Source organism: Magnolia sinica, chromosome 6 (assembly GCF_029962835.1).
Source record: "Magnolia sinica isolate HGM2019 chromosome 6, MsV1, whole genome shotgun sequence".
Taxonomy (NCBI): Eukaryota; Viridiplantae; Streptophyta; class Magnoliopsida; order Magnoliales; family Magnoliaceae; genus Magnolia; species Magnolia sinica.
Genome location: NC_080578.1, coordinates 54,749,685 through 54,763,020, shown reverse-complemented (window position 1 = coordinate 54,763,020; position 13,336 = coordinate 54,749,685). Strand labels below are relative to the sequence as shown.

The window sequence follows — 13,336 nt, the reverse complement described above, 5'->3', positions numbered from 1 at the left end:
TGTGATGTATATGCGGCCCATGAGTGAGGCCCAATGCGATGAATGTGCGGCCCTTGTGTGAGACCCAAAGCGATGTATCTGAGGACCGATGTGATGTATGATTTCACCATGATGTATGTATTGATGTTTATGTGGGCCATTCCTTGGGGAAAATGTTGGTTAAATGTCCACATTGTCGAAGCCGATTGTTGAGGCCGGTTATTGATACTGATTATGAGTATGTGACAGCATAGCATCATTATACATGCCCATACACATCATCTGCATGTTTGTTATGAGATGTGGTTGACCATTGCATATGTCGTTGGGCAGATTGTTATGAAACTCCCTGATAGGCGGAGGTTATCTCACATGAGTGCATGGTATGCACAGGATTGATGCACGACTGTATTGTATGACTCATGCATCTTGCATTGTGTGCCCTAGCGACATCAGGGCCATAGCCTCCACAGGCATATCGTGGATGGCCAGATGAGACCCCGAAAATATTTGGTTCTAGCATACAGGCGCCATAGATGTCCCTGGGTGAAAATTCCTAAACTTCCGAGGCCAGGAGACGCCCCAACGTCGAGACCGAGTGGATACATGAGCGCCCGAGTGCCTAATACCAGGAGGCCGCGTCTTTCACTGTGTCGTGATCGGTTGGGAGGGGGTGTGGCCTTACCCGCCCGAGGGTAGGGGGCATTACTAGGCTGAGTTTGACCAGCTCGTGAATGGGTCCGCTATCAACGTGTCGGATAGGTATTGGCAGACTATTGGCCAGGCGGATAGTGAGGTTTCTTACGCTCACTTGGACTGTGCTGCTATGAGAGAGACAGTGCCATTTGGAGTGTACTAAACCCCAGTGATGATCCTAGAGATGAACTATACTGATATGTGGACTTATTGAGCAGGAGTTGCATACTCATTCATTCATTCATTCACGATCCACTAGGGCTGGTGGTGCGCAACTATTTGTTACGTGTACCTTCGCAATGGCCAAGATTTTGGTTGGAGTGCGCGACTAACCTGAGATCAGGAATTTACCACATTGAGTCTGACTATCCAAATTAGGTATGAGACTAGTTTGGATAGAAGTCCTTTGTGATAGACCGCATAATCTGCGATACTACGTACTATCATCCCGACTTCACTCCAGTATAGTCATTTCATTCGCACCACATATTGCATTGCATTAGTAACATTTAGCATTTCAAGTTACTATGTTTCAGTATTTAGATACGACTGACGGTATTCGTGAACTCATCCGGAACTGTATATTGCATTGCATCGTCGACATCTGATATTTGGCTCTTTATAACTCTTCATTTGCATAGCTGATTTATATTGCGTACTCTAATATTGTATGACTCATGGACTTGTCAATATTTTTGATATTGTATAATTATGGCATGACAATATGATGATGATGATGTGATTACGGATGCATGTAATATGATTATGGCTGTAGTATGATTTCCTTGTAGCATATTTATCTTACTTGCATGTAGGACACACTGCACACACGTGTGTACTCACTAGGCTTTTTGCCTAAGCCTCCTATTTTCCTTTTTTTTTCAGGGCTGGAGTAGCTTGGAAGACTTTGCTTTCTCGATGCATTGCATCTATTTTTCGATTTGGTAATGTTGACGTTGTGTACATTTGGAAAGCATTGTACTTGTAACAATTAGGATTTCTATTGGAGAGTGTTGCTTGGTAATTTGATCATGGATCTTTATGCTCAGGTATTACTATATATATATATATATATATATATATATATATAATTCAGTCAAAAATCTTCCTTGTGGTGCGCTGAACTCGGGACTTGGTGTATGGAAGTCGAGTACCGAATTCGGGGCATCACAGAAGCTGTCTGTCCCCGAATTTGGGGCGTGACACTACCCACGTATATGCTCATTTCGAGCATCAAGATTTAGTAAGTGACAACGTAGTCTAGTCATATCGAAAAATTTTAAGGATTTTTAAAAGTTTAAAATAGCAAAAATCTGGGACATCACATTTTTATAGTGTGGTCCACTTGATTTTTAGATCCATCTTATTTTTCGGCTCAAACCTTATGATGAGCTCACGGAGTGGACGGACTGTTTAAATATAACTTAATTTTTTTTATTTTTTTTTTTAAGGATTATTTTTCAGTTTGTTCATCTTTTGAAATATAGATTTGAGTCAGAGCCCTTGCTGAAATCACTCCTGCTCTTTCATGGGAGGAGAAAAAGGAGAGTTTTAAAGATGGAGCATGGCCCAAAAACTCCCCTGGTTAGATGATCGTCTCAGTTTACTCATTAGCCATCAAACAAAAGATCAGACTTCCAATTTCATTTCTCAAAATCAGAAAATTAAGAATATCGAATCAACATAATTTTCCAGCTACTATCCAGCTGTTGTGGGGCCCTAGCCCATAATCTGTATGGGCTTCCATTCAGAAGATGAGTTACAGGGCGTATGATCTAAAGTAGAGGCAAAAGGATAGGGACCACACCCTTGAACGCGCCTCTCCTTGACACTGCTGGTCTTCCACTAGTCAGTCACCTGTGATAACCCAGTCCATCCAATTGGCTGTCCCATCATGCCAATCCGTTCTGGGATAGCATTTGGCTTGTGGCTCACCAAGCATGAATCATAGCCCGAAATCACACTGATCAGGTTAGGCATTCAATTCCTGACAAGGACTACGGACACCAGCCCATTTAGTTTTTCATCCATGCCACCGATTCCAAAGGTTAGGATTATCTGGATTGGGGCGCATATATGCCACATTTTGGTGTACGGCCTGTCATTTCCCTCATTATAGTTTTAGCTCTAAGATTCATCAATACAAAATCCTAGCCATGGGTGTTTTATAAAGCGTTATTTCCCATGTAATGATGAACAAACCATCAACGAAATTAAAATGAAGCAAGCCAGCAGCAGAAGTTTCAAAAAGCAGACGAGATAACAACCATTTCACCATCTTACAGCAAAGATTACATCATTTAGCTGTTACAAGATTTCATCAAAGCCATTTCACTGACTGCTGCAACAGTGTACTATGTCCCATCACTGTGGCAGCCAGCCAATCCCTAACATAAATTAACAGACCTTTTATCAATCATACACAACAGCAACAGTGACAACAACAATGAAAGCAGCAACATCCTATAGTACCACTACAACTTGTCCCTATCTCATTCACAGGCCAGTTTGGTATCAAAGCTGCTAAGGCATATACCAAATGCCTGAAAGGCAGACAATGGGTAGCGATAATCCATTGTAAACAAATCCTTGCCTATCTTTCCAAACTGGAGGATGATCTTATCATGCTCACTGGACCCTGCCTGAGAAGTTCCAGCCCTGGCACTGTCTGCTGATTCCCCAGAAGAGGCAATCAGCTGGAAGTTCTTCACTGAAGCGACTGTCACCCGTCCACGGAAATTTAGGCACCAGCACTGGAGCTGCTCATGCCACCTCGGAGGCTTGTTCTTCAGGATGAGTGGCTCCTCCTTTCCAAATACATCGACCAAGACTTCCGTGAACCGGGTGCTGCCGGAGAATCTGGATGAGCTGACTGATTTGAGATCTCCAGCAATGTGGTCCAAGGACTGAGAAAGAGAGATGCCAGAAAAGGAGTCGTCCAAGGAGCGAGGGAAGTTGGAGTAGCTTGGAACAATACCATCAGACTCGAGAGCAGAGGCAGGAATGGAGTGCATGGTGCAGCGCATGCGGCGCGGGCCCCGGGTGCCGAGCATGTTGAGCTCGTAGGCAATGTGGGCAATGCCGTAGCTGCCTGATGGCAGCTTGGGTGAGACTTTCCGGCTGTAGAATCGCCGGCTGGAACGGCCTGTTGATGTCACAGCCCCACGGTAAGGGGGTTGGCTGTCATAGATGGCAAACTTGGTACCGAGAAAGTTTGACCTGAAAGGAGGTGAAAAATGGAGAAATGAGAACAAATCATTGTGTGACATTTTTAACTGCTGATAATGAACAGAATCCATAAAATCAAAAGAAGGGGTTTCATTGGTTCAAACGAAATAAAGCCTAAACATGGCAAAAAGCTATAAAATGAAGTGGAAATCATGTGAAAGAATACAGTTGAAATAAAAGATCAAGAAAAAGGTCCTGGCTTGCTTATCAGGTAAAAAAAAAGGTCCTGGGCCCTGGCTACTGAATGACAAAATACAAGTTTTCATTTCTCATTTCCTTTATTTTTTTCTTTTTCTTTTTTTGTATTTCAGAAACAACAACTGATCTTTCGTCGGATTATTTTGAGGACAGCTTCTGGTGGTCCAGTGGAATGGATAAGAATAACAGAAGATGAAAACCTCCATGAACACGGCAATTTCAGGAACAACAGGGATTTCTGAGAGATGAAACGTCATCTTTGCACAAAAATAAATAAATAAACCCTGCAAGTTTAGAAAACCAATGAATATTGAGAATTTAATAAATTTTCTAATGCATGCAAGGGTAACTCCAACCTTAAGGGAAGCACATCGATTCATTCATCTGGTACACAGCATTAAATTGGACCAAGTGGCACAATGGTCCACAACCTAGACAAATCATTGGGCGGATCCCTTTGTTGATTGCACATGATACAAAACTCTCACTAATAGACAATCTTAACCATTCAAATCGTATACTACAAATAGCTAAACAAAAATAATTGGCAACTGTCAGCATGGAGGGCGACAAGGTCCAATCATACAGTAGGATCCTCCAATGCGTAAGGGTTGTGGAGAGTAGTCCATCCTCTGCAGGAGCCACCCAATGGACTGTCCAGATCATTGACCAATGTGTCATGTATGGTGTGCTGCATCCAGGATAGATTTACCCTTTTAACGTTTTGGCAATCCAACAACTAGAAAGGGCACCAAGTCACATAGCTGAAAGATCCATTAAATATGTTCATCAATAATAGAAATACTGAACCATGATTCCGATGAGGAATGAACACACAGCTAAGGAACAAAATCATACATGGAAATAGAGAGAGCAAACAGCTACCCCTAATATATTGAATCCATGCAAACTAAAGTACAGTGCACAAATCATAAATAGTAGTAGTGGTGGGGGCTGCAGTGACAATAATGACAATGACAACAACAAGAATAATAATATTAATAACATTTTCTGCCAGGATAGAAAAGTAAAACAACACAAATAATCTTTAGCAAGTCTGATTACCAGTTCAAATCAGCAACACTGCCAATATGGCCTTGTTGAGAAGATCCCTTCTGCACCACATCAAGGATGGGTGCATACTAGAATTCAACCAGTCCAGGTGCAACTCGGTGGTTCTTACCTCAACTTTCCAATGTAGCTGACACTGTTTCTGGAGATGTCTTCCGCATCCAATGATATGATGTACTCTGCATGAGTAGGCCGCCTCACCTTTCGCGCAGCAAGAAGAAATTTACCGGTCTCTGCAGCCAAATCAACAACATTACTGTGGAAATATGTTGCAGAATCAAATTACCCTGTTGAGCTCAAACCATGTTTCAACTTCCGAATTCTCCAGAATCTATTAGGTGTTTTAGAATGGTGATTCTCTAAGCAAGTTTCAAATAACCCAACAAAAATGGTATTTGAATTCTTCAGATTCAAAGTAACATCATATTCCAGATTTCAGTTTCTCTTCCCAGAAAAGCACAACCCTCATTTGCTGAAATAGCAAGGTACTAAAAAAATTATCCATTAATATATATATATATATATATATATATATATATATATATATAGACACACACACACATTGCACTAGTGGTAAGGATTTGAGAACTCTACAATGGGAGATTAGTGGGTTAATTAGTCTTTGACACAGGCATAGTTATCAAAGGTTGTCCAGGCATCTTGGTGGAATTCTAGCAATGGGTTGAATGGATTGCATGTAATACTTAAGATGGAGAAGCTGCCATGACATTCATGTCTTTCGTGCAGATGGGTCTTACACTTGCATTCATTACTTCTCCTCCATTTATGCTGTTTATATGACAGCCCTAGAGTTTAAGAGAACTTGAGTTCTCATTGTCAACACTGAGCAGAGATGCCCTTCTTTTTTGTTGAAAGGTAACACTGAGCAGGGATGCCAACCATATATCTGACAAAATGGTAACTGGTTTAATACCTCCGGCAGGATTAAAAAAACAAAAACAAAACAAAACCAAAAAAGAACTTTGCAGCATTTTCTGATCAAACTGTCATAAGGGTAAAAAAAAAAAAAAAAGAAAAAGGGTTCAGAAGAAACCCATAACTTTTGAATTAACCACACAAAGGTTGCCCATGGCAGTCTCGTGTTGACCAGCTGTGGCTTTAGCTCGTGTTCTGCCCACCTGAATATCTCATATTAAAAGATCCTTACCATCCAAATTCCAATCTTTGGCCTTTCTTCCATGGACATCCATCGGCATCCATGACAGCAGATCCAGCTATGTATTCCAATTGGTGGTGAGAGAGGGAGAGAGGCAGGGGGAAAAGAGTTCAGCCATGGCTACAAATTAGGGAGTCTGACTCGGGTGGAAATTGCCAACCATCAGTTTAGTGGAACCAACATCCAAGGCCGTTGATTGGATTAGATGATTTTTGTTGAATTTGGTTTCCACAGGAACTTGAAAGCCGTCAAGCTTGGGTTGCCCAGATGCTTGAACCATCAAACTCAAATTCATAAGCCGAAAGTTCCACACATCCAAATGACCCCTAGGAATCAAGTAACATCTGTTTGCAAAACCTAATGCAAATTAATCCATACACACCTTGGGGTTAATAGTGAGGTATCAAGGTAAAAAAAGGAGTGAAAGATACCTCTCTAGTGAGCTAAATGGATATTTGCGGAGGCATGCTAAGAGTACTTCATGTACATGCACCCCATAATGTAACGTAGATGCAGAAAATCACCACTTTCTTGAAGTCATTTGCTTTTTTTGTTTCTAAGAGAGATTATATTACCAGCAGTGTTTTCAGTAGCGCCCGTAGCGTAGCGGTAGCATACGCTACGTAGCATAGCGTAGCGATTTCGCTACGTAGCGTTACAAATAGTGTTTTTCCCCTGTAGTGTGCGCTATAGGGGTCGTAGCGTATGCTACGGATACGTAGCGTGTAGCGCAGGTAGCGTGCGCTACCTGTTTGGTATTTTTTTTTTTTTTTTCCAGTGCAGGAAACAGTGGTGAACTCACACCACAAGCCAAACTTAAGTTAAAAAAGAAAAAACCTAATTCGAAAGGGCTTCCACCCCCAAACCGAAGCAGCCAACGCAGTTGCTATCCCCACCCTTCCATTTGGAGACCAAAAATCCTCTCACAGGGCCAATCCGACGCTGCCGACGCTGCTCCTCTCCCCACCCTTCAATGTTGAGGTCGAAAATCTGCTGTCAGGCGCAAACCGACGCTGCTGACATTGCTCCTCTCCCCACTTTTCAATCTTGAGTTTGAAAAACTTCTTCCAGAGGCTAACATTTGCAGTTTTCACTGATTCAATCTCATCTTGAGACAAAAATAGGTAAGCTCCTTCCTTTTTCTTTTTTTCTTTTTTCTTCTTCTCCTCTTCCTTCTTCTCCGTCTTCTTCTTCTCGAACTGCTGCGGATTCTTCTCCTCTCTCTCTCTCTCTCTCTCTCTCTCTCTCTCTCTCTCTCTCTCTCTCTCAGTTTCCCCCTCTTCTTTTTCATTTCCGGAATAGACTTCGTGGCTGTTTCACAGCCACGCACTTATTATTATTATTATTATTTTGTGTTTTGCGGTGCACTTGCACTATTTTGTTACACGGTCTGCTGTAATGTTTATTTTCCATCTAACCTGTTAATTGGGTCACACTGACATGGATGAAGGGAAAACACACATATCAGCTTGATCTAAAACTTCTGTAGCCCCCAATAAATTTTTAATGGTGGACATTTAATTATTATTGTTTCTTATGGTGCGGTCCACCCGAGCTTTGGATTTGCCTCATTTTTGGGCTCATGCCCTAAAATTATTTGGCAAAATGGATGGACGGTGTGGATATAACACATTTATCACGGTGGGGCCCAAAAAACTTTGACACTTGTGTGCTACACTTCACAATCCGAGTCCCGCCTAATTCGGGCCCTTAAAAAATTGTACATGAGACATGTATTAACTTAAAAATAATAAGACCCTATCCATCAACTTCTTACTATTTAATATTTATCATATATATATATATATATATATATATATATATATATATATATATATATATATATATATAATTAAAAAATAGAAGTATTGTGTAGCTTACGCTACACGCTACGCTATTTTGCTACACGCTACGGAGGGTTGAACGCTACGCAACATGCTACCGCTATTTAAAACACTGATTACCAGATTATCAGGGAAATTAAGTTCATCCCAGGCATACTTGTGCTTTTGTTTGTACAAGTGGGACACATGGTCAGTTATCCAAACTGTTGATTTGATTAACCCCTCCATAGATGGTGGTCCTAGCAATCCACCTAATGAACAGTCCCCTTCGGGGCTTGCAAATAGACAAATCAAGAAGGAAACATGAAAGCATTCCACATGCACTGGAAAATGAAAAAGAAACAACATTGGATTGCTACAAGCTTCCAATTTGGAACTTTGTGCCCATCAGATCAAGTCTCACTGACTGAGCAATGCCCACTTGTACAAACAGCCCAAGGATACAGTGGATGTCCTTTGCTTGAGGATTCTATGACTGCTCTAAGGCATTGTCTGGATGCATGGACAGGGTTCTCAAGGGGAAGTCCATGTCTGTGGATCTCTTAAACCCTGGTCATGAACTTCAATGGACATCGAGATTTTACACATGGATGCAGCAATAGAGGCGCCATGGATGTTCAGATTTTGAGTTTGGATGGCGCCTATTTCAAGTCATGTTGCACAAGAATGTACTGCAGCCCGCAGGAACATATATTGAAGAGGTTAGTTGTGGTAGAAGTGCCAACATGGCACACATGCACTAGATCCAAGACGTGTAATAGGTGGACCTAGAATGCAAACATGCTCTCTCGAAATCCATGCCATTTACCGTTGGATTGCATATGTTGGAGCAGAGGCAGTAGGGATGTGGAACAGTGAGCAATTTTTTTGTGGTAAGCTCTGTCCATGGATAACTGCATCACAACCTATCACATGGAGGCCAATAAGTTCTATTCTTGCAAAAACATTTCCCTTACAGCCAGACATTGGAAACCTCCACAGGATATGGACATCTGTCTTAACTAGATCATTCCATGCATCCAAATGGCCTCAGAAGAAACCCCAAAAACATAGAATGCATAAAGTAATCGAACTACTACTGGTCTTGTGCTGTTCTACAATGTGTTATTTAACAAAAAGAAGGCCTAGATGCCCCATCTTCGCACGTGCCAGCGTGGCACACTTGTGTTAGATCCAGCACATTCGTTGGGTGGTTTGTAGGTGAAAGTTCCTTAGCCCAACAAATCCGGTGGTCCATTTATTAGGAGGGCAAAACAAGTATGAAGAAATGGATGGGCATAAAGATGATAACCAATGCTCTACACTCAGCATGCATGCACCAACCAATGAGTGGCGGGCCTTATTATTATTATGTAATTGGTAGGCTGGCCTGATTTTAGGAACACTCGCACCATTGGGAGACCCTTCTATGAACACCCCTGATCCTGCGCACATGTCACATTGGCATGAGTGGTGCGTTTGTGTCTCCAGTTGATAGTGGAGCATATGGAATTAGCAGTACTCTAGTGGTAAATCTCCCTTTACCATTAGCGCCTGTTTGGTCCGTGGGATTAAATGGCATGGAATTGTATTAGATGGGATTAACACTAGTATTGTCCAATGATTGCATGTCTCGAAATACCATGGTATTTGGGCCATCCAATCTCCATATTTGGGATGAAATTCCTGCTATGGAAAAAAACACTGGATAAAGCAAAATGTGTAGGCTTGGACCCTTGTAGATCCCCCTTGTTGAATGCTTGACTTTAAGTAAGATGTGGAAGTTTTGTGAAATTTTCTAAATTAGTATGATCTAAAGTCTAAAATCTTGCATATCATGTTTAATTTCCATGTCTTGCATCAAATTTGGTATCGGAGCTTAGGTTTTTCATAGGGGATTGAATTGCATGTTTAGGGTTTAGTCTACTCACGTTTAACTTGCATTAAATCTCATCATATAGGGTTGTTTAGGACACATCATTCACATTAGGGGCTGCTGAATTTTCTGCTGTCAGAAAATCCCCAAATTTCTTGGCTGAATTTTCTGTTGACAAACTCCTTGCGCAGTTAAGTTGCTGGAATTTTAGTAGCATTGTGTAGTTTCCCTCATATAGAGTCCAATAGGATCATTTAGTCTCATTTAGGTGCATATAATTGTGTTAGAGGGTCTTTGAGTTGAGTGAGTGGTTGTATGCCCACACGTACTGGTCGTAATTTTGGTTTGCACCCTATACTAAACATGGAGCAATTGCAAGAATCAATGAATAATTTAACCCGGCAGTTTGAGTCTTTGGGTAAGCGCTTAGAACAACGTATTAACCAACGCTTTGAATAACTTAATGTGCGCGTTACCCAATTCGAGACCTTCGCCCGGGCAAACCCCACCATTAGGGAATATGCCCAATCTCAGGCACGTGGTCAGGAGGATAGACCTAGGAATGGAGGTGGTCAAGGAATTGGTCATGGGCGCGTACCTGTACACCCACACCGCGAGGGGCATCATAATCATTATGACCTAGATGCGCAACTCCTCGAGGGAGTTAGAGTAGAGGCCCCTGCGTTTGATGGCCACTTGGACCAAGGTGTCCCATATCGGTATCGGTTGGTGTAACGGTGACCTCCAAAACCGATACGGATACGGGGGCGTAACGGTGATACGGGGGCGTAACGGCCCGTAACGGTGCAAAAATTTTTTTTTGTCAAAAAAATATGAAAAAATATGGATTAAATCCGGAATATTCTAAGCATTCCAAATATGCATTCATTTATAAATTGGAACATGTTTATGGTGGTGTAACGGTCCACTCTTTGGTGAGAAGTTGTATCGGACTATCTGATGAATTTATGAACCAGATAACCTGAATTTGACTACAAAATTCATATATTTAATTTTCTAACTATCTACTATCAATGATAGATATATTAGAATGAATGTAATATGAAAATATCTTACATTTAGGTGTTTGCAATTATTTTTGAGGGCCAAAATTCATGCGTAAATAGAAAAAAATATAAAAAAAAAATATAAAATGGCACCCCAAATATGTAAAATGCACATTAACATGTTCTACTTTGATTAACACATCATATGACGTCATTAAAACAGCAAAAGAATCATTAAAAAATGATTTTTCGAATTTTCAAAAAAAGGGCCGAAATAAATGCGTAAATAGAAAAAAATATAAAAAGAATATAAAATGGCACCCCAAATATGTAAATTGCACATTAACATGTTCTACTATGATTAACACATCATATGACATCATTAAAACAGCAAAAGAATCATTAAAAAATGATTTTTCGAATTTTCAAAAAAAGGGCCGAAATAAATGCGTAAATAGAAAAAAATATTAAAAAAATATAAAATGGCACCCCAAATCTGTAAAATGCACATTAACATGTTCTACTATGATTAACACATCATATGATGTCATTAAAACAGCAAAAGAATCATTAAAAAATGATTTTTCGAATTTTCAAAAAAAGGGCCAAAATAAATGCGTAAATAGAAAAAAAATATAAAATATATAAAATGGCACCCCAAATCTGTAAAATGCACATTAACATGTTCTACTATGATTAACACATCATATGATGTCATTAAAACAGCAAAAGAATCATTAAAAAATGATTTTTCGAATTTTCAAAAAAAGGGCCAAAATAAATGCGTAAATAGAAAAAAATATATAAAATATATAAAATGGCACCCCAAATCTGTAAAATGCACATTAACATGTTCTACTATGATTAACACATCATATGATGTCATTAAAACAGCAAAAGAATCATTAAAAAATGATTTTTCGAATTTTCAAAAAAAGGGCCAAAATAAATGCGTAAATAGAAAAAAATATTAAAAAAATATAAAATGGCACCCCAAATCTGTAAAATGCACATGAACATGTTCTACTATGATTAACACATCAAATGGCATGATTAAAACAGCAAAACAACCATTAAAATTTGAATTTTCGAATTTTAAAAAAAGGGGCCAAAATTCATGCGTAAATAGAAAAAAATATTAAAAAATTATTAAATGGCACCCCAAATCTGTAAAATGTACATTAACATGTTCTATTATGATTAACACATCATATGACATGATTAAAACAGCAAAACATATTAAAAAAAGTATAAATACCTATTTTTGACGAATTTCTGAAAAATGGCCCACCGAGCTTTGATTCAAAAAAATCTGTGATATAATGTGTTTTTATCTCAAATACCTAGCTAAGGTTGGTCGAAATTAGTAGTAGAAGGAGTGAAAAACAGTTTGGAAGCAAAAGGTTTCAAAAAAACAGCAAAAAATGAGCTAAAAATGGAAAAAAAAAAAGTTACCGTTACGGGCCCGTTACGGGCCCGTAACGGCCCGTTACGGCCGTTACACCCCGTAACGGGCCCGTATCGGCCGATACGGGTACAAAAAATCGTATCGGCCGATACGGCCCCGAAACGGGTAACGGTTCGCACCGTTACCGTTACGTATCGGCCGATACGGCCGATACGTAACCGATTCGGCACACCCTGACTTGGACCCTAAGGCTTTTTTAGATTAGTTGGCGGATCTGGACCACTATTTTGAGTGGTATGACATGTCGGATGCTCATCGAGTCCGATTCGCCAAGATGAAGCTTGCGGGCTAAGCAAAGAGGTTTTAGGCTACTGTAGAGCGAAAGAAAGAAAGGTTGAGGGAGCTCCCAATACTCCATTGGGGAGAAATGAAAGAAACTCTTACGGAAAAATACCTCCCTTTCTCTTATCACTCGAGGTTGGTTGAGGAATGACAGTCTCTTCGACAAGATTCCATGGGTGTTGTTGAATACATTGAGAATTTCGAATAGTACTTGACCCGATGTAAAGTTGATGAGGACCTCGTACTCGCTCTTGCTCGGTTTAAGACGGGCCTCCGCTCTGACATTAGGAGAGAGTTGCTCGTCAAGGACATAGACACTCTTGAATAGATGTATCAAGTAGTGTTAAAGGTCGAGCAATACCTCAAAGCATCTGTGGGAAGGCGGTTTGAGTTTCGTAATTCTAGCGCTAAGGCCAACCCTTCTGGGGCTAAGCCCAGCACTAGATATCAACACAGGCCTTCCAATGGTTCTCAATCTAGGCCCAGGGATGATAATGGTAAAGAGGTTGTCGAGTCTAGTTCGCGCAAAGT

At 40.4% G+C, this 13,336-nt stretch overlaps 1 protein-coding gene across 1 annotated transcript in view; it reads right to left on the bottom strand.

Moving 5' to 3' along the window:
- Window positions 1–2,916: 2,916 nt before the first annotated feature.
- LOC131248770 (tubby-like F-box protein 8) overlaps window positions 2,917–13,336 on the bottom strand; it is a 42,583-nt gene continuing 32,163 nt past the window's right edge. Inside the window, exons 3-4 of the mRNA XM_058249217.1 lie at window positions 5,285–5,405; window positions 2,917–3,894 (exon numbers count right to left, since the gene is read on the bottom strand). Of these exons, the coding sequence (XP_058105200.1) occupies window positions 3,168–3,894; window positions 5,285–5,405 (848 nt within the window). The 3' untranslated portion in view covers window positions 2,917–3,167. The remainder of the gene's footprint in view (window positions 3,895–5,284; window positions 5,406–13,336) is intronic.